The sequence below is a fragment of the Sturnus vulgaris genome, chromosome 22 (genome assembly GCF_052056855.1).
Source record: "Sturnus vulgaris isolate bStuVul1 chromosome 22, bStuVul1.hap1, whole genome shotgun sequence".
NCBI classification, from domain to species: domain Eukaryota; kingdom Metazoa; phylum Chordata; class Aves; order Passeriformes; family Sturnidae; genus Sturnus; species Sturnus vulgaris.
In genome coordinates, this window is record NC_142264.1 from 7,884,849 (window position 1) to 7,910,896 (window position 26,048).

Sequence of the window (26,048 nt, forward strand, 5' to 3'; positions counted from 1 at the left end):
TAGCTCACCCAGCAATACCCATCACACAGCCCACCCCATCCGTCACCCAGCCATTATCGCCGTGCCTGTCTCATCTGTCAAACCCATTTCCTGTCCATTTGGGCTGTGACTCGTCCCCAGGCGATGAGGTGAAGCCCTTGGCCACCAGCCCCACCTGCCTGTGGGAGCCACTGTGAGGAGCTCCCTTTGCTGGACCTCAGCCCCCATCCAAACCCAGCCACAAACCCCTGTGCTGAGCCACAAACACTTCTGGCAATGGCTCTTAAACTCAGCTGATATCAGGTTTAATTATATTAAACTGGTTTGGGTGACTAGAATTGAACAGTTTTTGTTGGGGGTTGGCAACCCTTCCTCCTTTTTTTCCTTCCAGGTCAGACAGTGGTTTCCCCAAGTTTTCCTGATGTGGCTGGGCTGCAGCACTCCTGGCTGTTTTTGCAAGGAACACAGTCTTCCAGACCTTATTGTTAGGAAATTTCCCACTGTTTGCTCCCAGTTATTCTCTATTTGCCTTTGTTTTGTTTTGGTTTGTTGGGTTTTTGTTTTCATTTTGGTTTTTTTTGGTTTTTGTTTGTTTTTTTTTTTTTTTTTTCTTCAAAGACAAGTGTCACTTTACAGAACGAGAACAAACAGGGCACTTTAAGAGATTATTTGCAAGATCCCACCCAAACACAGAGTAGGAACTTTGCCATCTGCTCACTGTGGAGTATATTCTGCAACTGCCTGGTGAGTTTGTTAGGAACAGAAGGCACTGCATTTCATCCTTAAATCCAACCAACAAAAACCAAAACCAACAGCACCTCCTGAACTGGGAAGTCAACCTCAAAATATCTCAGTTTTCAGTATTGACATACAGTGTGCTATCCTTTACCTACTGGTCTCAGCACATGGCAGGACAGGTAAATCTGCTGGATTCACCAGTGAATCACTCTTCCTCCCAAGACTCCTCCTTTCCACTCTCAGAAGTGTCAGCCCAGCCTAAACCACGGTGCATGGTTTAGACAAAGAGAAAGTTGTTTTTTGGTTTGTTTTTGGACAGCCTTGGAACATCCCCCATCAGCCTGTGACAAATCCAGGTGTGATTCCCAACATGGTGTGGCTGACAGGTCTCACTGGTGTTCCCTGTGTCCCTGCAAGTCTCATCCTGGCCCCAGGATGCAGTGGAGCAGCAATGACCACATCAGGCAGCATGTGGACAGGCACCCACCACGGGTCTGTCCTGGTTGTCCAACCCACACAGAGTGCCCAAGGTTTCAGGGTGCAGCACACACCTAGAGATTCTCAATATCTGCAGTGAAGAGCAAGAAGAGTTTGAGATAAAGGATGTTCTTCTTGATCATAGTGGCCAGAGCCATGACTGAAAGCTGACCTTGAAATGGGGCCATTTGGCAGATGTGCACAGCTGTAATTTATCTTTTCCTCTTGTGATTTCTCAGTCCTGGGTGGTTAGACAGCTAACTCCTTTTGGAGAGGCAGTGTTGATGCCAGTGTGAGAGCTGCCTTTTGCCCTCTGTCATAGAGTCACAGAAAAATGAGTCTGGAAAGGGTGTCCAGAGACCAGGGCTGCCAGCCCTTTACCCCAAAGCTAGGGCATCTTCGTGTGTCACCAAGCCAAGTTTTATTTAGCTCACTTAAAACCACACATGTCACTGTCCCAGTAACCCACAGCCCTTGTTTCAATTTCTTTATGGTCAGAAAGTTTTGTTGGGTTGTTTTGTTTTTTTTCCCTAAAAGTCTACCTAAATTTTTTTTTGCTCTATTAGAGGAGTATTTGTGCCATTCAACCACTGACAGGGAGATTGGATTCCCTTCTGCTTTACCAAACCTATTACTTTTTTGAAAGCCTATTATATCTCCTGTACACCATTTCATTTTTAAGCTGAAATCATCTTATTTCCTCAACCTTTTTTCACTGCTTTTAAGACCTCTGCTTGTTTCTGATGCTCTTATCTGCACTCTCCACATCTTTCCCAAAGGCAGGTCATCAAAAGAGGACACAGCCCTCAAGCTGAGTTTATCAGTTCCATGTAACTGCTACGTTTGTCCTGTCTGTCACCTCCAACCTGACACAAAGACACAGTAGAGATTTCAGACCTACAAATATTTCTGACTATTTTTTTTTTTAATCCTAAAGTGTTGCAGGTCTATAAAAAACCTGTATAAAAAAAAGACAATCTACAAACTCTCTTTAGCAGTGGACATGCAATAAAAATTGTGTCTGACCTGATGTTAAAGATTTGCCTTTGCTGGCAAATTCAATTTTGCTCCTCATTTCAGACGGATTGCCACAAATCATGTGCAGCAGGAAGCGTGCCTCATCTACACTGAGTTTAGTGTTAATTTAAGACACTGGTGTAAGTGTAGTAAAAGTCATGATAATTTATTGATAAAGGTATAAATCTTTCAGTGATTGGGACAGAGCCTGAAACAGAGCAGAACCAGAATATTCCAAGTGAGAGGCTTCAGGTCCGGGTGTAGATCCAGATCACTGCCTGTGTTCACACTGAAATGCAAGTGTGGAACTGGAATTCCAGCCACATCCAGCCCAGGCAGTCGCTAGGTCATGTCCACAAGCATAAATTGCAAGCACTGTCAGCACATGCAGGCTTGGCAGCTCTGAAAGAATTCTGGTTTATCTGCTGTAGCAAAATGTCCTCTACAGGCCCTGAATCTGATCTCTCGTTACAAGAGAGGAGAAATGTTTTGGCAAAAAAAAATACAGTAACGATAAAGATCCAAGAAAAGCCACTTAGGATAATTGTTCAAATGTAAATCCAGCTCTTTGGGTAGGTTTTTAGCCCCTGCTGAACTCTGTGTCACTCTCTGTGATTCTGTTAATTCAGGTGAGCCTGCTAAACCTGGACTGGGGTTTTTGCATCACTGACAGGTTTTACAGTTAAGACCGACCCCCCAAGCAAAAAATAATGCAAAATAAAAGCCAATGTGGCTATAAAACTCTGGGTGTTCATTGATCCTAGGTTTCCCTTTTCCAAACTGAATTAATTCTCCACTAGGATAGTGACTCAGGCTTTACTCACCCAATTTAACAAATATGTAAAAAGAAAAAAAATACAGAAGGAAAATAAGAGCTTTACTGTATAAAATAGGGGGATCCTTTGGCTCTGGGTTTTCTTTATCCTGCAACAGAGACTGAGAGCACCTCCTTGCTTGAAAGCTGAGAATTTTTACAATTGTTAGATTATCAATTTCATTCCATTCGTTTTGAAACCCAGGCTTTCCAGCAGGACAGTCCTAGAAATACACAAATTTCTACAGTAACAATAAATCTACAGGACTGAGAGAAAAAAAAAAAACCAAAAAACAAAAAACAAAACAAAACAAAAAACAAAAAACAAAACAAAAACAAAAACAAAACAAACAAAAAAAAAATCCCATACAGAAAGGAAATTATTTACTGTTAAGTTCTAAAATCAGTATTTTCCTCTTAGAACCCAAGGGCTCATCCCTGCTCAGCCCTTTGTGGCCTCAGAAAAGACTTTCAATAAATGATGCAGCTTTATTCCATGCAATCACTTTATTCCTGGAGGTTGTTAATGCAGGATCTACTTAACAGGCTGAACCACAGCAACAGGTTGGAATAAATGTGACTACTTCAGACTTTGTGCTGGGTCCTCTCTTGGCTTGTTCCTGCACTCTGAGGCAGCCTCTGCTCTCACTGGGCTGCACACAAATATCAGCACTGACTGTGATGTACCTGCTCCAGTGTAAATCTACAGCTAGAGCAACAGTTGATTCTCAAAGTGCAGTTTCAGGTTAAAATCCAAAATCTCAAAGGAAACATCAGCTGAAATTACCAATTTTTGCCCAATTTCTGGCCAAGGCAACTCGCTTTTTAAAGGAGGGAGGCGGGTTTCCTCAGATCTCCACACGGATTCTCTCAAAGGTTTGTAAATCCTTGCCAAATCCTTCACAAACCTGGGCTCAGATTCAGAAATACAGTGAAAACAGATTTTTTTTCTCTCTTTTTTTTCCCCTCGGCACTTTTGCTGCTGGTTCTGGCCAGGATAAGAAAGAGCAGAGGCTTGGGGAAAAAAAAAATGATGCAAAAATTTTCAAATGTCTAACATGTTCTGTCTGAGCTCTGGGCAAAAATTTGGGATGGCTGTTCATGTACACAACATTATTTGCTCCTTCTCTCTCTTTATCCTTCCAGGCTTTACTACCCAGTTCTTACACCCCACCTTTAGATAACCTTTACATGGGTTTAGAAAGAGTTGCAGTGTTACAGACCATAAATATCTGATCACTGAGCCTTCTGCTTTTGCAGGGTCTCCGTCCAAGAGTGGAGAAACTTTTGAGTTCCCTCGAGCAGCAAGAACTGCAAAGCCCCATTTCCTTGCATGACCATAACAAATTATTGAGCTATACAGAAATCCATAATATACTACAGAAAATAACCAGCTGCACAGAACTAGGAAAAGATACACTGGCTGGCCAACTTGCAGGGAGGGAAGAAAAAAAAAAAAAAAAGAAAACAAAGAGAAAGCCTTGGCAGAGAGAATTGTGATCTTACTGTACAATTAACTTCTGAGACAGTGAGTAGGATTAAAGGATGGAACATTTCATTTAAAACAGCAAAGCATTATGAAGCATATATGCATATTTCACAGGCCTTTGAAATCAGCAACACTGGCAGGTTTATTTGTTTTGATTGTCTCTTTTTCTTTCTTTTACTACTTTGAGATTTTTTTCTCCTCTTTTCAAGACTAGAGCCAAATGACCCATGAGAAATGTTCTGTAATTTGCCTCTTATCTATCCCTCATCTCCATCTGATATTCCCTCTGCCCTGGTTACCCTGATGTTTTTCCAGACTCTCCAGCCTGAACCATTGTAACAAGGAGAAAAGTCAAACCATAAAGAGAGAAGTGGTGTAAGGATATTTTCAGGAACCTGTTCTGTTAAAACAGATTTCCTTTGCCACTTCATGAAAACCTCTTTTGGCTACAGCCAACCTCATTCACGTACACAGGAGAATTTAAGCCCATAGAAGAGGGTGTATACATTTCAGGCTATTTTAACTCTCAGTTGTGCTGCTTGGCACTTTCACACTGCTTCCCCTCTGGGCCTCAGAAAGCTTCCTAAACATGGAGAGAGAAATTCCATTCTGGTCAAAGCCCTGACACCAGCCCTGCACTGCTCCAAACCCCATCCACCCCCTGAAGTGATGCTTGAACAGGACAAAACCCCTTCTGCTGGGCCTCCCCTCTAGAAATGTTACCATGAGTGAAGAAGTCATGAAATAGGCAAACAGAATATTTTTCCTTGTCTTCTGAATGGGAAAACTGACAGCAAGGATTAGCTCCTCTATCCCTTGAGCCTGCATTCTCTGATAATATGGATCATCTTTCTTTTAAATAAGTGGTGTCCTGTGTTGCAGATACTTGAAGTTTTCTGCTGGTGGCCACTAATCATATTTTACGAGCCTTCACTCATATTTTACAATCTTTGGCTTGTATTTTACAATCTCCAAAAAAGTCCTGAAGGTCTGGTGCTCCACAGATGAAACATCAGCACTCCCTACAATGAGCTGGTCCTTCCCAAATCCCTCAATTTCACCATTCCTGAAGACAAGGCAGTGCATTAACTTCACAAACAGATTCTTGGGGAACCAAGCTCTGCTTCCAGTGAGGGAGCAGCCACTATTCTAATATTTGGCATCTACTGCCTCTCAACCCAAAGCTTTCAAGAACAACCAACAGATATGGGCACAACACTGCAAAACAGCTCAAGTAAGGGACATTTTGGTTTCAATCAACCTGATGATTTTTTTTTTTTTTTTTATGAAAACACTAGACATCATGAATACAGCCTGTCATAACTCCTTTGAACAGGGGCAAGTGTTAGGTAGAGCCTCTGTAAATTAGAGATCTGGAGGAAATTTGTGACTTTCAGACAGAATTTTCTTGAGACTAACTCAGAGCAACTTCTAGATGAAAATTTTCTAAAATTTCTAATACTAACACTCATCTCCAACCTGTCTTCCTCATCTCCATCCTGGGTCAGGCTTGAGATCACATTTGCAGCCTGCCCAAACATCTCCCTTGCTGGTGAGACCTGTGGGAGCCACAGTTCAAGTGACTTTGGTTTGGAACTTCTGGAACACTAAGAAATGCTTTGTGTGCTCTCTGTGGAGTCCAGAAAAACATGGAATTACCCCATGGACACAGCCCTGTCCTGTACCCCCTGCCCTAGCAGTAGCAATCTTTTGTGGGTGGGATGGGTCAGGATGCTGGGTGGGCTCCGTGGGTCACATATGTGGGAATATTTGGGATTTTTAGGAAGCAGCACACAGGTCTGGGTTGGGAGCACTGTGGCCATGGGGTGCTCGCAGTGCAATTACTGCTCCTGCAGAAGGGGACACATGGCACTGTCCCTGCCAGGGATGCTGGCACTTTAAAGGGCTGCATCTTCCCTCATTACCACACAGCAAAAAATGTGGGGTGAAAAAAAGAACAAGATCAAATTCTTCGCTCCTTTCATCCCACTTTTTGACACTAATCCTCCCTGCACATAAACCCCGTGCCACAAAGGGAGATATACATTGAGATTGGAATGAAGAGAGACTTGGAATCAGGCCGACATCAACAAAAAAAAAAAAAAATAAAATCACATAAAATCACAAAGGACCTAGCATGTTTATTGCAGATCCTTCTGGAGTTGATGGGCCAAAATAACCACTCCAAATATGCAGCTTGCAAAACATCCCTTTTGCTTTGGAGATACCGCCCGCTTCTTCTCTGTTTTCGTTTTTACAACTCATGGACTTCCAAATCTCCTTTCTTAACCTCCTGGCAGGGTTCTGTATGAAGCAGGTCCTGCTACAGTGGGAAGATCATCAATGGCTAGGATAATCCCAATTTTCCCCTTTTCTGAGAAAGAAATGAGGCTGGTCGAAATTTCCTCTTATTTCAGCTTATGCAGAAAAGTGTAGGAGACACCCAAGTGAGATCACAAAGAACAGGGTCTGGGGATAGAGACTTCAGTTCAAGGAAACCAAGTGTCCTGGCAACAGAAGCCTCACATTTTCAAGGTTCAGGAGATTTTTTTTCTTTCTGTCACAACAAAGGAAATATATTTCTCTCTATTTGGTTTCTAGGGAGTTTTCTCAGGGACTATTGATGGATCATAACAATAAATCTTTATCTTCATCTGTGAAGCCTTGAATACACTTTTTAAGGAAAAGAAAAAATTGAATAGTGAGATGCAAAGGACTACTAAATATTATGAGATTTACAAATCTGGTTGCTCTTGTTCTTTCCCAGCCATGACGAGATTACAAGGAAATAGAAAATGTCAGTCGCTGAAACAGAAATTTTACATGAGAACATTTAGCTTTGAAGTTCCCAGAATCCACAGTCAATTGCCAGGTGATCTGGCAGAAACAACACCACACCTGCAGTGAAAATAGTTCAGAGTTGCAAAAAGAAAATACTGTGGACAGTGTATTTCCTAAAGCCAACTTTTCTTTTTTTTTTTTTTAATTTCTACTCTTGCTCTCTAGGAAAACAGAAAGAAATTAATAAAAGAGCAGGAGAGAGATGTCGTAGATCCTACCTTTGTCAAGGAGACTGCTGGGAAGCAAAGAATGCCAACAGTGTCTGTAACAGACACCACAAACATAATGAACTCCTTGGCATGGAATTCCTGCCCCTCATTTCTCTCTGCTGAGCCCGAGACAAGATGCAGGAGGAAAGATGTAAATGTGCCTTTTCCAAACACTCAAAGCATTTTCAGAATTTCTGGTTTTTAAACCTGTGCAGGACCTGCAGCTCCCTGTTGCACATTTGTGTTTCCCAGAGTGGACAGTTCCTGAACTGGAGGATGTAGCCAGCAGAGAATCTGCAGTGGGCAGCAGCCTCAGCCAGTGCCCAGGTTAGGAGCTGGATGGAAGGACATTTGGGTTTCCTCACATATGGATCTGCTAACAACGTGTGTACCAGAAAACAGGCACTATCTGCCCAAAACACAAGGCTGATTGTAAGCATTCCCTGGGGGACACATTTCCCAAGACCCTGCTAAATTGGACTGGCAGCTTATGAAACACGCAGCTCTGATCCAGCATGTAACTGTAAACTATAGGAAATCATACCCATATATTTGGCCTTCAGACACGAGTGCAGGAATTGCCTGTTTTGGCACCACAAGCCTGTGGATCCACGTGAATCAAACCCAGACCTCTTACAGAGGGCTGTGAGAATGCAAAGGTCTGTTCTCCACTGTCAAATGATAGCACAAGAGGGGGAAAACTCTCATTTTCCTCTATGGCAAATTTCTTAACCAACTTTTGCCCTGAGCACGACTGCTATGGACAGGCCATGCAATTTAATTTCCCCATAAATTTGCACTCTCTGTCATTGTATTTGCTCATCTCAGCCACACATCAGCTTTTGCTCTGGCTTGCTGCTGTAATTTATTGGTGATGTGTCACTAACCACTTCTAGAGCACTTAAGATCTCAATAGCTACAAAACCAACTCTGAAAAGAGTCCAGCAAAAACTGCAGGTTGTCATTTTTGTCCCTGCACACAGACCCCAAATTACACAAACCCATAGTTATAAAGCCTTTGTTAGTGTGAGATGTCTTGCACCTCCCTGTCATAGGCAGAGGGGGCTGTTATGAATTCCCTCACTTCCACAACTCTGTGCCAGCTCAAGCACTTTGCAAAACCTGACATCCTGCCTTATTCAGCTGTGGGGAAGAGAAAGCATCCTGCAAGCACTACTGGACTATCTCCTCATGATGGATTTATAGATCAAAAACTAGAAATTCTTCAGGTATTGCTCCCAGGAGGATATAAAAAGAACTTTGTGTCTGATCAAGATGAGAATAGTTAAAGGTTTGAGCCTGAATTAAGACATAATCAGAGTCAATTAAGTTGAAAGAGGCCTCTGAGGTCTTTAAGCCCAACCTGTGACTGAACACCACCTTGTCAACTACACCATGGCCCTAAATTCCACCTTCAGACTTTCCTTAAACACCTCCAGGCACAGTGACTCCACCACCTCCCTGGGCAGCTCATTCCAGTGTCTAATCACCCTTTATAAATAGACATTTTATAGCACAAACATGAGAATAAATCTATCCTCAAAAGTAAATCTGTCAGAAGAATTCTGAGTGTATGAGGAGGAAGCCAGGAACTTGCAGCCCTTTTCTGAATCAAATTGGATGCAGGGAAGGAAATCAAACAGCACAGATTTCTCCAGGCAAACTGGGAGAAACACTCAGATGTGTCTGACGGAAGCATTTCACTCTGTGTTTGGAAGTTTATCATGACCGATCAATTCTGGAGGAATTAGTGAGTGCATTCTGGGTTTTGGCACTGACACAGTCGTGGTAAAAATGCTGGAGGCAAAAGGGAAGCGATTTTTATAATGCTGTGAACTGTTGCCATCAATCCTTACCCAGAACATTTCTCCTGCTTACTCCAGTGCAGTTCTGTTCTGTAGGAGCTTTCCTCTGAGCCCTTCGTCTCAGGAAGGCTCCCAGCCTCACTTGTGCTCTGGATGGGGAGAGTGAAGCCAAAGACCAAGGTCTATGGGAATTCAGTCTTCCTGTGGACTTCAAAGAGCTTGGGATGCACAGCCTAGTCCAGGCAGAAAGCAGAACACCCATTTGGAACAACTTTATGTACTTAAAAATAGGAAATGATGAATGATTGATAAGGAACACAGCGTGATGGGGGAGCCTGATGCGAGCTGTGAATGAATTTAGATTCCTGTTTCTGGGCTCTAAACCTGGTGCTCTAAATCCTAGTGGAAGGAACTACCTTTTCCCAGCAATTATAAAGACTTTAAGATTTAATTCTCTCAATCATGTCTATACCTGCAGTGAACAGATGGCAGGAACCGTTCCCTGAGGAACTGAGAAACAACTACAAATATCCAATGCTCATCCTCAGCCCCAGTGCAGTAACAGTGACACCTCACATTTCGGGAGGAATCAGCACGAAGGCAAAATAAAACCCCTTAACCAGAAATGCCAAGCCCAAACATATTCAGGTGTTTTGAATAATAAAAGTTTATGCAAGTATGACTATTCCTCAGGCATGCCTGTGTTTGCCTCCAGATCCATTTTCAGGGATTGAGGACAGGAACAGGGCATCATCAAGCTCATGGAAAACAGGAGATCACAGAAAAATGTTGTTTTGTAATTGTTCTCAGCCAGTTGTGCAAACCTAAGCAACTCAGATAGTTTAGAAATATTTCCATTCTCTCTCACACTCACGTGAACCAAACTAAGCTCTGGCTTTTCTGATGTCTATCCACATTCTCTAAATGAGTGCAGCACTCTTTATTTACTTGAAATTTGTCACCAGTTAATCTCTCCCTGTCTCTTTTTCAATTAAAAAATAAAATTAAATAATTAAGGAAACACAGAGCAACTTAAAGCCAAGCTTTTCAAAGTGTAAAGGGGATTTTGATACCCACGTTCTCCCAATAGTGGATCTTTTCTTGGCCTGGAAATATAACTCCCCATTGTGCCTTTGAAAGGTGCACAAAAAATGTGCAGATGATTACAGTGATGGGTCTATTAATTGATATCATCTGGATTTTATGATATTTAATCAATGTCTGAGTTCTGACTTCAAAAAGACCTTTAATTGTCTCACTCCTTTCTGCTCAATGCTCCCAAACCTGCTGTCTTCAATACACGAATATAATTTGTGAGTCTGGCAGGGCCACCAGTCTCATTACATTGTATCATGGAAATTAGAAATGAATCAATAAACAGAGAGGCAAACTCCTGATCAGCTCTTTCCATGCACACAATGTGGAATTCTTCACATTTTGCCCCTAATCCCATGTCTGATCAAAATGAAATGTCTGCAGGGTCAGGAATGCCTCCGCTTCCTTTTGGTATTTAATCACATCTCTGAAAAGCTGGTATTTTGTGTCTGTGTGTCTTATCTTCATCCTCTGTACACTTTGTGCTGTTTAATGCTGAAGAAATAATTCAGCAACATGCTTCATGTGATGGGGCAGATCCTTAATGGAGGAGAAATGCTGGCATGGCCCAAAGTTACAGATTAAATTCCCTTCTTGGCATATTCATTTTTACTGCGTCTTCCAGCGTAATTTCAACATGGAATTTTCCTGACATAAATCCCACAGGTTTCCCTCTTTCCCTCCACACCACGCTGCGTAGCTCTGTGTTTTGGTAAATCTCATCTATTAATAGTTGCCCTCTGTGGCTATAAAAAAATACCTCAGTAGTCAAAAGGCAGCCCTTGCTAGGGAGCAGCTGTGGATGCCTGAACACACGCAGGACCCAGCATCACACAGCAAAGCCCTTTCTTGGCTCCGTGTCAGAGCAAACCGATTAAATATGGCCATGGAAAGCTAATGGAAAAGGAGCCCCTTCCCTGCAAGAGGGAGAGAGAGGCTGGCTCCAGCACTAGGCTGGAGAACATCAGGGTATTTCCATTTTCTCACTGACATTTTCTTTTTCCTTTTTTAACTCAGCAAACCCCCTCCCGTGTCTTCCTCACTTCACACTTCTGCCAAGTCCCAATAAAATCCTGCACTTAAAGAAATAGGACAAAGACGTCATCACAGCGAGTAGCAAAGGTTGCAGGGTAAATTTTAAGGTCTAGACTACCTTTTTTTGTTGTTGTTGTTTGATTGATTTAACTGATTAAAGCATTTCTGCTCTTCCTGTGCTTTCAGCAGCATCCTGGGTAACTCAGGGGAAATTCAAACCAACCAGCTGTGATCTGTATTACAAAGTCGAGGCTGGAAATACAACACAGGGATGTTGATGGGGCCATACTGGAGAGGGTGAAAGGGGAGGAATATCATCTCCTGCTGAAGTGACAAAGTGCTTTTAGGTGTTGGAATGAGAAATACTCAGTTTAGCAAAGGATACAGGGAAATGCTCCTCCTCTCTGGTGCTGCAGGGTACCAGCCCCAGAGTGGTTGACAAAGGACCTGACTCCTTGTAGCAGGACGTGTCCCCAGATTTCAACTTGAATTTTCATTTGCATGAAGTAAAGTTCTTGGAAATCCTCAAGAACTTCTGAATTTCAGTGTTATCCAGGCAAAATGTACAATGCCACAGCCATGGGAAGGGAAGGGAAGGGAAGGGAAGGGAAGGGAAGGGAAGGGAAGGGAAGGGAAGGGAAGGGAAGGGAAGGGAAGGGAAGGGAAGGGAAGGGAAGGGAAGGGAAGGGAAGGGAAGGGAAGGGAAGGGAAGGGAAGGGAAGGGAAGGGAAGGGAAGGGAAGGGAAGGGAAGCCAGGCTGGGCCTCTCCACACTCCCAGGACACCTGGTCTGAGGCCGAAAGAACTCACAAGCCCAATGCCACATAACTTCAGCACTTTGCCAATTTCCCTGTAGACATCTCACTAAGATATATTCTCCTTGCAAAGCTGATGGGGGTGATTTGAGAAACAAAGGGAGTCTTGAGCTGAGAAAACTGACTGCCACAGCTTCTCAGTGAAGCCCACAATTTATTGACACGACAAGGTTATAGCATGAGAAGCAAAATTATTCTGTATTATCTACTAGCAATGTATCTCCAAAGATGCATTTTGAGGCAGCAGAAAGAATTTTATTCTCCAAAGCCTTGTAACTCAAGCCTGCTGAAGCTGCCCTCACACAAATCAGCGATGACACATCTTTTCAACATCTAGGTCCAAAATTATTTTTAAAAGCATTGCAGGTAATTGCCACTGCTCTCATTCCAAACCACTGCTGTTTCCACTCTTTTACCATCACTGATGTAACCCAACAAGTGTCAACAGCAAACATGGGCTGCTTCTGCAATGACTAAATTAATGGAAATAGTGCATTTCACAACAAACAGCTCACCCCTCTCAATGGCCATGGCCAGATCTTTAGCTGCAATTTATAGGAGATGTTCTATATTTCCAAGGTTTCTTACTCAAGGCTACTCAAACATCTGGGTACCTTCTAAAATAATTGGTCTGCAGGGTGTGGATTTTATTGATCTTTTTTCACTGGGGTGGATTGGCCACAAGAGTCTTTGAAACAATGGTAGGAAAAAGAAATGCTGAAGCTGGTTCTCCTAAAGAATTTCAGAAAGATTAAATTCGGCCAAATCCTCTAATTTTGGTTTCAGTAAGGTCCCTTTTTAGTAGGGGTCCTTCTAGCAGGGTCCTTCCTTTAAAGAAAAAGGAAATTAAAAATGAAAAACAGCACTGGGGAGAAGTTAAGCATGTACTTCAAACTCACACATGCCAGGAAATTTAGAGTTAAAGGTGAAACTCCACCCTAAAGAGTTCCATACAGGAGATATTTCAGTGAACAAATGTAACATGTTCTGAAATACAAAGACCCAGTAGGGTGCACTAGGTATGGAGTTTCAGCCTTCACTCCAAATTTCCTGACGTTTTGGAGGTTTATTAGAGTTTCATACCCCAAGCATTTAAGTACTCCAAGAAGTTTCCTCAGTGCAGTTCACCCTGATCCTTCTGAAAGCTGAAAGCAAGCACTCTGATGGTGTAGCCACCCATCCATTATTAATGAACCTGAAAACAACTTCTTGCAAATTTATGGTAATTTGGAGTGCTGAAATTACATGCAAACTAGGTAGTCTCAGTTGAGTTACCCTGAGAAACTTCAAAATTGCAAATCTACTTGGAACTAAACGGAAGGACAGGATTTCATTGACCCCTTTCATTTCATTGAGCATGAGCAGAGCACATGCTCCTAATCTTCCTCCACACTTTGTGGGTCCTGGAGCTCTGTGCCAGCCAGGGCTGCGATGGAGCAATCACACAATTGCTTCTGACAGCAGTGGTTTGTACTCCTGGTCTAAACACTCTGCTGTGTTATGGACTGGGGATATATCCATCCTACTTCTCAATGAATCTGGCACCAAGGGAGGAAACATCACTCTGGCTACCAGCATCACATTTTTTTTACAGCACGGCTTTCACAAACATGGTGCAAATATTGAAGTGCTTCCTGCACATCTCATTTAATATCAAATATTGACAAGTGCTACCTGTCAAAAGACAGGTCTGTTTGAAGCTCTGTGCCACTGGATATCCTCAGAGCTCTACAGAAATTATCATCAGCATCTCTCTGAAGCACCTCCATCATTCTCAAATCACCCACAAACAAAGTTTTAGGAGTATATGATGATTCCAGTGGGTGTCTTGACCTACATCTAATGGAGAAGACATCACATACAGTGTGAAGTTGGCCTCAGCAGTGGCTCTGCACAAGCATGTCTTCGTGCTGGGCAGGTACAAAAGTGATGGGACAGCTCCACACTGTCCTGATCCTAGGGTGTTTGAGGGACAATTAATTCACTTCAGTTAAGAGAAGATAAACCAAGACACCCAATCAGTTTTCCCAGCCTCCTGCAAAAAAAAAAGCCCAACTGCAGCACTGTTAGCCCAAGTCCAGCAATCCACAAAAGAGGCAAAGTCAAATGTGCCCTGTTTGTGGGTGCTGTAAGTAAAACACAGTGGAGCTGTGCATTTCCCCAAGAGGCAGCTATTTTTTGCAAGAATTGGGCTTAAATCTCTATCAGAAAAGAAATCTAAAGGATAGAATGGGAATTGCAAATATAAGTGTTTCACCTGGTTAAGCTTGCCACAGAACTATACTATGCATCTTTTTCAGTATGGAGGGTTCATCCTCCTGAATTTACACCGGAGGTTCAGCTGCCATTAATTAAAAACACAAAGGTCACCCCAAAAACAGAGCTGAAGAGAAGTTGTACACAAATGGCTATGGGAGAAAACCAGAGGGATCAATGCAAGGCCCCACAGCACTTGAAAGAGGCCTGTTGGACATGATCAAACTGTGGGAGAGATGGTACAATTTGAACTGATCATCAAAGAGAATAAACCAGCTCATACATATGGCCACACTGCAGATTGTGGGAAGGGATGAGCTCCCCCTCATTTCCTTAACCAGAGGCTGGTAAGGTGTTGCTGGAAAGCATCCGTGGGGCAGCTGATCCTAGAGGATGTGGTGTTGCCCAGCAGCAAGGGGCAAATTCAATCCCTGTCAAATCTGCAGAGTCTGCTCTTGCAAATCTTCCATGTGAGGTTTCAGAGACAAATGGGTCTGCATCAGCACTGGGGGTATAATAATATTTTAATCTATTGTCTCCCACAAGGATTCTTAATGATCTCTGATAGTTTACTCCATAGATTTTATAGGCCACTTCATTCCAAGCATCCTGCAGTTTGACCAGACAGTGATCTTTTTTCTTAATGGATAACATCCATGAAAGAAACCATGAGTTCTATGAGTCTTGGGGAAAAAATGTTTCTTGAAAAAAGCTGTTGGAAAAGTTGACTGTGGGTCAAGCTAAATCGAGCAAACTCCTACTGTTTCTAGGGTGTGCAATCATATAGAAAAAGTCTCTTTAGCACTGCAGTCCTGTCTGTATCAGAATTCAATAGTAGACTTATAAATGTCAGTTGCTAGCATGGGAACAGATGCAACTCCTCCCAGCTGATTAACATCCCTGACATCTGGAACAGAGGACAGAATAAACAGAGAGAACAGAGGATTTCCTGTTGGGACTTGGCTTTTGGGTGACAACTACCAAGATACAGCAGCTCCGTCCTTGACAGTGTTACTCTTTGCCTTCTAAACAGCCGTGGAGCTGCTAATTAAAGAACTGGACATTTAACACTGAATCCCTAGACAAAAACTCAGGTATTTGCTATATGTCTGTCTGATACCTATGTGAATGCAGGAATCCTTGATGTCAAGAGCTGCACAATGGTCTTTTCGAGGCAGGGGATTAAGTTCTCAAGCTCCCGGAACTGAAGAGCTTTGAAGAATTTCTTCTGTTCTTTTTAGTGTTTAGGATTAAGTGGAAATTAGTGCTTTATTGGGAATCAAGGAGTGTTTCTTACAACTCCAGCTCCTGGAAAAGGGCATTCAATGTGCCTCCCTCCTCCAGAGTAAGCTGACCATATTTTTCAAGTACATCTCATGAAGAGATTTCCAGCAGAAGAGGAGGAAAAGAGGTTGATCTGATACTCCATGGAAGAGCCCTGAAGTGCAGCTCAGTCACCTATCTGAGGCTGCCCTGGGCTATGGATTAGCCACCACTACTGCTTTGGCCCACATGCCCTAGCCCAGTGTGCTCTTACCCACAGTGCTGCTCAAAACCACTAAGGAAATTCCTACAAATGGTTCAGGCATGTGTTTTAAGTCTAATTTCCGTATGCCTGGAATGTGCCAGTGCCCATAGCCCTGAGCAAGCTGGTGTGACACGACAGGAACAGAGCTGAACTGTCCAATAAAGGACATGGAAGAGGGTGGGATCAGCAGGGCACTGGGCTCCAACTCTCAGGGAGGGTTGGAACTGGATGATCTTTAAGGTTCCTTCCAAAACAAATCATTCTGTGATTCTGTGATTCCTTGGTTTGATGCCAACCTGAGTTTGCTGCAAATGGACCAGAGCTTGTGCAGCTCATCCTGCTCCTTGTTTAGGCAGAAATGAAAGGCTGTGAGCCTTTGGGGCACATGTGGATGTTGACAAAGTCTGTCCCCAGGACAGTTATTCTGAGGGGATTTCCAGCAAGTATTTGGTAGGCCATATGGATTGAGGGAGTTTGAAGAGACTCCAGTACTTTTACTGCTTCAGGAATTTCATCAGCGTTTTCCTAAGAAGGCACCAAGGGGAATGCTTCCTTATCTGTCCATGAAATCCTGTGGTGAAGCCTGATGTGCAAGCCCAATATTACATAAAAGGAACGTCTCAGTTAACCATAGAATGGTGCAAGAACTCACCACATCAAATGGCATTTACCGAGCATGGTTTCCTATGATCCCTTGCTGCTTCTTTCAAGTTCTTTGAAAAGCAGCCATGGTAGGTGTCATGAGCTCAAAGTCTTCTCTGTTTTGTAACCAGCAATATACCAAATAACACAAAGAATGAGTCTTTCTGGCAAGGGTGTTTATGCTTGCTCCTTCCCTTTGTATTGGGCCAGACTGTATGATCTTAGCATGTTCTAATTTCCCAGAATTGCAGAAAAGCAGAACAATATTTGTAAACTTTCTGCTGGGACAAAATACATTTTGTCCCACTCTCATGAAATTAATAAAAAGAAGTGAGGCAGATATTCTTGGATAAAGCCTGCTGTGTGGCTAATGATAACCAGTCCTTTGTTTTTTCCCTGCAGGCTATTAAAAAAGAGGAGAGATGATCTAGTTGGTACCACAATGTTTACAGCTTTTCTGCTGAGCAGTTCTGAGAGCAGAGTCCCCATTCTTACTGCTGTCCCTCTGACCAACTTAAATGTACTTAAATCTCTGCCACCTCACTACGGCACGGAACATCAGCTTTTTGCAGTTAAATATTTCTGGACAGGTTCCACAGAGGCAGGAAACAGAAAAGAAACCAACCAGCTGTGCTGCTGGGATCAGCTCTGAAGTCACCACAGTTGCACCACCACAGTGACTGAATGACACCATCAAAGTACCTGAGCCCTTTGTCCATGGTGCCCAAAAGGATCACAAGAAAATTGTAACACAGATCAGAGGTGTCTTGGAATTGTTCCAGTGGTATCACTTAGTCACAAAGCACCCACAGTGATTTCTGTAACAAGGCTCAGAGGAACTCTGTCCCAGGATGGAGCTTCATGGACTGGGACTCATGATCAGAAGAAGGAAAGTGGCTGGGAACAGATACGTCATCTTTTGGGGATAAAAAGGCACGGAGGAGGGTTCCTGTTTATTACAGCATTAATCAAGCATTAACACTTTTTGGTTGGTTCCAGAGGACAGAAGTATTTCATGAATAAGCTGTGCTTGGTGAACAGCTGGCTGCAACTGCTGACACTGAGGGTGTGGAAGGAACAAAGCCCAGTACCAAGGAAGACTCTGAAAAGTCTTTATAAATAAAATTCAGGAAAATTTTTATTGGTGCCATTTCATCTTTCTTTCTTTCTTCCCTCTCTTTCCTCATCAGGTTGAAGGATCTTTCCCCTTTCTTCTGCTCTTGTTGGACTGAACTTTGGCAGAGAAAATACCTGAAATGAGATGTGAGCTCTCCATGGCTGCAATGTCTTCAGTGCTGTGGTGCAAGGTCTGCACTGGAGGGGCCCGAGGACTCTTGGCCAGTGGAAGTGACGACAAGAGGGGCTGGGGATGCAAAATGGGCCCAGATGGTGCCAGCCAGATTTTGTCACTAATTGACATGGAAATCTCTCTCTCAGGGGATGATGCTGACAGAAATACCAAAGCCAAACACAGGGTTTGAATCTTCAGCCCTGTAGTGGGTAAAGGCCTTGCTGCCAAAATCACTGCCCTAAACCTGTATTTGTTAACCTCAATACCCAAAGCAATGTAAGTCAGGCTTACAAACTCCAGTGATATGTCCAAAGACCTAACTGCTCTATTTTGCCTTACTGAGTACAAACACCCATCACAGCAGGGAGTTTGAGCTCAGCCAATGCCCATCAGCCACCAAATAAAGGCTCCAGAGACATGGAATTTCTCCTACTGCCCTCTGTGCTTTCATTGCCCATGATCAATGCTGCATTACAATGTCTGTGCAAAGATAAATAAATTAATTTTTTCCACTAAAAAAATTTAAAGAAAAAAATCTTTGGAGCATTTCTGGATTTTCTGGAGTTCTAGGCTGTGGAAAGATCTTCCTCACTATTTCAGGTCAAGAGCAGGTTTTTTCTCAAGTCAAAATGAACCTGAAGAAGATCTGTGAGCTCAAGGCCATGAGATGTAAGTCCTCCAGATGAGCTCAGCCAGGTGGTTGTCTCCAAAATGAACACAAAATTGTGCATGAAAAGCAACTGCATGGTGCTAAGGTAAGTCCAAATTTTGTAACTGTCTTTCTTGGACTTGTGCAAGCACAGTCTATGCAGCAAAAAAGCTCCACTTGAAAGAGAAACATTTTTGCACCTCAGAATAACATTATGACATGGCCTTAAATCTGTGAACTATAATTTACAAGGTTTTCTCTTGTTTCATTTTATATGGGCATTATGCTGGTCACAGAACAAGTGATAAAAGGGTATTATCAGATTTTAAAAAATGTATTTTTTTTCCTAAAAATTGTACTAGTTGCTATAACTAACACCTCGAGTTCTCAGAACTACAGTGTTAAAGAAATCTAATTTGCATTATGCCTTTGATGATATTTGCTTAGTTGAGTTCCTCTCCATTTGAACAGTATTAAGAATTGGTATTTTTCCTTTCAATGCTTTCAAGCATAAATATTTAAAGTATTTCTTCATTTGAGCTTTGTTCACTGGTAAGTGACTGAAGTCAAACTGAGCTAGAAGGATTTTTTAAACAACAACCTTGCTGGAGTAAAAAAAAAAAAAAAAAAAAAGCTTTTCTTTCCAACTTAATTATGTGTATTTAAAGCTCCAGTAGAGCTGATAATGTTGTTTAAAAACTTCTCTCTGTTAAGGAAGCTGTAAATATAGCCTGAATTGCTGCAATGGAAGGGACTCCTGAAGAGCTCATACTTTCCTTCTTAACCTGAACTTTAGTGTTGGGTGTTCTGACCATTTAGAAGTTCCTTCCTATGGCTCCATGAATTGCCCTAAAAAAAGCTGTAATATGGAATGCAGATGAGAGAATTTCAGCTTCACTCTTCATCTTTTCTGTGCTTGTATTTCTAACTCATTCACAAGAAGCACCTTATTACTTAAACATACTAACTTCTCTGAATGTGGAGTAATTGTGGGTACATGGTACCCACCTGATGCAAGTTGTTCAAGGATGCCACTCCTCAAACTGCAGCCTAAGGACACCTTAGCTGAGGAGATGAGGATTTTATGAGCTCACATCCACCCATAGAAAGCTGCCCTGCAATGAAGTGGCATTACCCCTGTTTTCATTTGTATGTAGAAAGAGGCACAGAAGAGTTTCATTACCCACCCAGAGTGTGCAACAGGAACCTGGCACCCACCTCCCTCCTCACAACCCCTGGGCTCAGCTTCCCCTCCACAGCAGAGCCCAGAGAGAGCTGTACACAGCAGTAAAAGTATGGAATTACCTACCTACCTTCAAAGAAGCGCTACAGAATTAAAGTCTACCTAAGAGTATTCATGTTCTGTTTCATGCCTGAGGGCCCTTTCCCTCTCCAAATACACATGAGCTTTCTGTGACATCCAATCCCCACTCCTCAGAGTCTGGAGTTAAAATAAACTGTGCACTGTTACAATATGCTGCTCATAGCCAACAACTAATGGGTCTCTCAAAATTGTCTGCTTCAGTCTTCAGCACAGATTTTCCTTAGCCTGGCTGGAGAATACCAACTCAGGGGTAAGACACTGCTGAGACTATTACTGAGATTGCATTTGGAGAACTGCAATGTGAACCAAATACTGAGAAAAAAGTAAATTCGTTAAACTCCAAAGCCCATAATAGCAACGATGAAAGGGTTCAACAGCCAGCAGGATGATCGATACCTTGACAGATATTCATCAATATGATCATAAAAAGAAATTGCCTACCTGTAAGGAGAATATGGGTCAAAGCAGGTCTTGGTGACTTCTGTTATCTCTGGGTTGCAGCACTCCCCCCCATCAAAGTTGTACCTCTCGTAATTACAATCCATGTCACACACCCCGTTCTGCTTCTTCTTGCTGGAGAAGGTGTGGCGGACGTGCCGGCAGTCCCCGCCGTCGTACCCGGTCAGGGTGTGGTTGCACTCGGGGTCACAGTTCTCGTCCCCAATCTTGCTGATGTCGCAGTTGGCCAGGATGAGCCGGTGGCGAAGGGAAGAGTTCTTCACCTCCAGCACCTCCAGCTCCCAGGTGATGTTGTAGCGGCTGAAAGCCTCGTTCAGGTGCTGGTGCTGGAACTCGATCTGCTGCTGGCTGACGGTGGGGTTCTGGTGCTTGTCGTCGTACAGATTCACCACTCGGTAGCGCACGGTTTTGTTGCGGCGGAACCTGGGCAGTTTGTTGTAGCTGGCGATGACGTCCGTGTTGTCGCACACTGTCTGCCCGCAGAGAGGAGGCTCCAGGCTGGTGTCCAGCAAATAGCCGTGGTGGTAGCTGAACTTGGTCTGAGGGCTGCTGCCATCCTTCATGGGAGACCAGCTGCTTTTCACATTCAGTAAACTGTCTTGAAGAACGAGCTGAGGTAGGGGCGTGTCGTGCCTGTGAATCGCCTGCTCCATGTCCGACAAGATCTCCTTTTGAGACCGGGCTGTCCTCCAGAGGCTGAAGTGCTCCACGTAACCCCGATAGTTCTGGTTCAGGGCATTTCCTCCCAGCATGAGCACCTTGCACTTCAAGGTCAGCAGACTGAAGATGCTGCCCACTTGCTCTCCACTGGTGGCCACCTGGGCGCCGTTCACGTAGAGTCTCATCAGGCGCCCGTCGTAGGTGGCGGCCAGGTGCACCCACTGGTTGGGGAGGTAGCTGCGATGTGCTGCAATGGTGGTGACTTTGCGAGCACGGTCCGTCTTCAGCGAGAAGAAATAGCGGGGGTCTCTGTTCCCCTGGTCACTGACGGTGTTAATCCCCAGGACCCAGCCTCGGTCACGGGAGGTGTAAGAACATTTGTCATACAGTCCTATGTGCCCCCAAAAGAGAAATACGAATAAATAAGGATGACAGAACGAAGGCGTTAGCCTTTAAATTGTGTAAATATATCTCTCTAAATGTATATACACACACTCACCTACATCTGTTAGATAGTTAGTGCACAAGGAAGACTTTAAATCATCTAGTGCACCGTTGTGGGGGGTCATGTCAAGACATCCTATTAAAGGTAAAGATTTGCCAGTGGTGTGTACAAATGGGATTCCCTTTTCCTGACCAAAGCCCAAAACTTTTCTGCAAATTCCTGTGAGCAAAACATTGGACTGTGCATTTGGTTCTTCCTTTCCCTCAAGCCATTCATCAGTGGTTGAAAACAAAAACAGTCTTGAGACCCAATCTCTGTTGATGTCACTCATCCCTCATACCCCTGAACCCTGTATCTAATAAGGTCCAGAAGGGAAAGAAATACAAAATCTAAATTCTACACACTTTGAGAAACGCTGAGCAGCTGCAGCCATCTTGATAAGTTCAAGCACACAAATCCTACAGAGAGTGAATGGGAGGTGTTTGGACTACCTTCAAAGTCATACCCAATAAAAACCAGTAAGCACGTGGCATTCACTGGGAACACCACACTGGGAAAGAGCAAGAAAAACACACAGATGGACACCCACAGAAAGATGGACATTCAGGAAGATTCCTGCCCCCTCACAGGAACATTTCCTAACAACTCAGTGCACCATGGAAAGATTTCTGTCCCAAAGTGTAGCTCCATTCTTAGAGCTCTCTCACCCAGCCCTCCGACATCTCCAAGCAGTGGGCAGAGCCCACTCCTCCCCAGTTTGGGACACAAGGCTTGGCAAGTTAAAGACAGACATTTCCATCCTTCAGTTCTCAAAGGCCAAGGGCTGCAGGGATACCCCTCACCGAAAACAAAATCATTGGAGCTTTCAGCACCAAATGGCCTTTCTACTATCAGCACATAGAAAACAATCCTTCCCCAGAGCCTCCACTTCCAAAAGCCTAAAGGAAAATCATAAATCTCTGACAGTTTCAGTCCTCGTGAAAAGACTAAATATCCCCTTACCTCACCCCTGCACCCTCACCCTCCCCTCACTACAACCAAATAACATCTTCTGCTTCTGACTAAGTTGCTCAAGAGCCATCTGTTAACAATCACTCATTAACAGTGCAGTCTTGTCTAGTATCAACAGAGCAAAGGTTACAGGAGCATTCACTGTATTTTTCCTCCCCTCTCCCAGCACCCACCTTCCCCCTTCTCCTCACACCCTGCCCCTTTCCACCTCCTCCCCCTGTAAAAAAAACTCTTCTGATGGGAAAGTTAAAAACATTTAAACGGGCCTTTTTTCTGCACGCTGGTATTTTGCTAGGGATTCTGAGCTCCCCCTTTTCCTGTTTCCTTTGGAAGAGAGATCCCAGGGTTCGGAAGGTAATGTGTTTATTCATCTGTAGGGTGCACTCAGTTCAAAACCTTTTCAAGACCAGCTTCTGGTTTATACTGCTACTTCTGATCACGAGAAAGGAGAGGAGTAGAACCAGGCAAGGAAAAAACAAATGTGCTAAAAAAAAAAAAGACATTTGCTGGGATGGATATTTACCCGAGGAACTTGTGATACGAGAGCCAAAGCAACCAATAACCTTCTGGAGTCTGTTTTTGAAGCGTTTTTAAGTTTTTCTTTATGAAATAAATCCTTTTACAAAGCATTCATTTTCAGATGGATGAGAGCCCATAAAAGTCTGTATTTTTATGCATCTCAAATGAAGGTATTGTCCAACGATAGTGGGTGGATAATACTGCAATGAATAAGAAGACAGCTGGCAAGACAAGTCCCTCTCCCAAATAAGTCATAAAAATCTCAGCTTATTGTAATAAGACCATTAGAGCTGATCAGGCATTTTGTAAGAGAGTTTTTGCCTGCCAGGAAACGCCAGCATGGTGAGAGAAGAAAAAGTGATGCAGAAATGGGCTTGTCCCAACAAATCCCCCTGAGAATCTGCATGTTTTCCACACGGCCAGGGGAACCCCAGGGACTCCCTGGGCTGTTTTGACTGAGGCACAGGACAACTCATCCCTGCCACAATCCCCTCCATCTCCAGTCTCCTTTGCCATCCAGTGACCAAATCCTCCAGGTCTGTGGATCACAAAGCAGCAGCACACACAGAAGCTGCTCCACCTGTTTCTTCAGGCACCCAAGATCCCCACGGTTGGATGGACAGCTGGAAGTCCTGTAGCAGGTCTCCAGTTCCAGGGCAGCCCACCACACAGTCTTTAAGGGTCAAAAATGTTTGCTCTTTACATTGACTGGGGCTAGAAACATTCCCCCAAAGAACTGATAAATTATTGTGGGATGGAAATCCAGTTTCCCAGGCAGCATTTAAAGAACATCTTCCTCTCTCTGAAGCGTTGCATGATGCTGGTGATTGACCTCTGCTGAGCACGAGGAGCTGCTGGAGGAATACTACAGAATAGTAGCCATCCTCCTTTGCCTTTGAGCCTTTAAACCCCAATGTGATGCAACGTGTCTTGAGTTGGGCTCAAAGAGCTGCCAACAATTCAAGATTTACAGGGAGCCAAAAGAGGACAGGAAAAGAAAAAATCCAGTGACAATAGGGACACCACTGAACACACCAGTATGAAAGCTGCTGAACTAAAACACTCTACTATTCCAGTTCCTTGCATTTTCTAGTTTAGGGCAAAGGTCATTACTGAATCCTTATGCCACGTACAGTATTCTTTTCTTAAACTTTTGCTATTGCAGACATCCAACTCTTGATGAAAAGATGGATTGAGCACAAGCCTTTCAGCAGCAAGAGTTGTTTTATTCTTAAGAGAAAGGAAAAAAATGTAAAAAAAAGGGACAAGAAACCCATACTCCCTTGTGCTGGGATAAGAAACCCAACTCCCTTGCAAGTTGTACCAGTTCCTTATGACCCTCTTCTGCTTGAACACTTCACCTATTTTCCTTCACTTTACTTTTGGCTTTGGACTGAGGATCCTCCGGCTAAGGGAGTGTCACTTTTCCGTTTTGTCCCTAGCACAATGAAACTAATTTCAGCTGGGACACTGGATGTCATAATAAAAGAATTTATTACTTCTTCTATGACAACTAATAAGGGCAAAGCCATTGGAAGAGGGGCATGTGAAATAATTGCCAGAACTTCTGAAAACTGAATAATTTGATGTTTTCATAATTTATTTCAATTTACTAAAAGGTTCCATAGCCGTGAGTTATTTCTCAGACATAATTAAGAACATTTTAAACAAGAAGAGGCCTCTTTTACCCCAAACAAGGCTGGTTTTGAGCAAAATCACCCCACATAATGGTTGACACTCCAAGCTTCAAGTCAGCTGTGACCACAACCAACATTTATATGAAAAATGTACAGAGTTTAAATTCTCATTTACACTGAGAATTCTTTACAATAATGTGGTAAGGGACATTTTTAGCTACTTAATATCTCTTTACCAACCAAAGAGGCCTCATGGTAAATGAGACACAGCCAATGACTGAAAAACCACAATTTGGCGAATGTGCCTGAAGTTTCTGAGCCAAGAAATGGTGTGAAATAAAACTGATGTTTGTTTTCCCCACAGCAATTAGATTAAAAAAATATGTACAAGTTTCATACAGCAGCAAACAGTTTTCTTCACTTCTGCTTGCCCTGAGTTGCTAGAAAGGGATGGAGCTCCAGCTGAGGAGAACACTGACAGCCCTTCTTGCTCCTTAGTCTGAATGATTTTTTCCTTCTAAAGCTCTTGTTCCTCATGCCCAGGGGATTGAAATGGAATTTTATATTTAATTAAAAAAAAAAAAAAGAAGAGGTGCTAGTTCAGCTTTCCAGCAAGAGGCACTGGAAGCCTCTCTTCCCCACAAAGGAGTGAGTCACTTCTCAGAGGATTCTGGAGAAGTGCACGAACAGAGGAAGATGCCACATTCCTTCATGCTTGGCCAGAGACAGACTTCAATGGCCCACAAAGCTTCTTCCAGTCCTATGATGTTTGTCCCTTATAGGAAAAGTAAATTCCTAGGCATCAAAAGAGTGGAGAAAGCTGGATAATTCAACTCCGGCAGCAAAAAGCCAAAAGCCAAACATGGAAAATGAGAAAGACAGTCTCCCTCTATTCTTTTACAAGCAAAATCTCAGTTCTTTGGCTACTGACCCACAATAACTCCACCAGCACTGTCCATCTGACCTCTTCCAGGACCCCTTAACCAATGCCATCATTTATGAGCCACTTTCTTTTCAGGACTTTTCTGGGGACTTAAATAGAGCCACATCCTTACATGGGCTGTGTGCACTGGGCAGGGTTTGGCAGCATGAGCACAGCACAGAACATCAGCTGCTGAACTTGTGGGAGACAGCCCTGGGTGAGGACAGGAGGCATTGCTGTGACTGGGATGGGAGCAGAGGAACAGCAACTCACAGCTGGAGGCTGCTGGAGCCAGAAGCAGCCCTCTGTGGGCAGAGTTTGACAGAAGAGAGGGTGGAGGAGCCCATACAAGCTGCTGTAACCCACTGCAATGTGATAAATAACATCCTCCA

General features: G+C 43.4%; 1 protein-coding gene across 1 annotated transcript in view; it reads right to left on the reverse strand.

Moving 5' to 3' along the window:
* PAPPA (pappalysin 1) overlaps positions 1-26,048 on the reverse strand; it is a 180,352-nt gene that overhangs the window by 132,234 nt on the left and 22,070 nt on the right. The window contains exon 2 of the mRNA XM_014873129.2: positions 20,445-21,513. Coding sequence (XP_014728615.1) covers positions 20,445-21,513 — 1,069 coding nt within the window. The remainder of the gene's footprint in view (positions 1-20,444; positions 21,514-26,048) is intronic.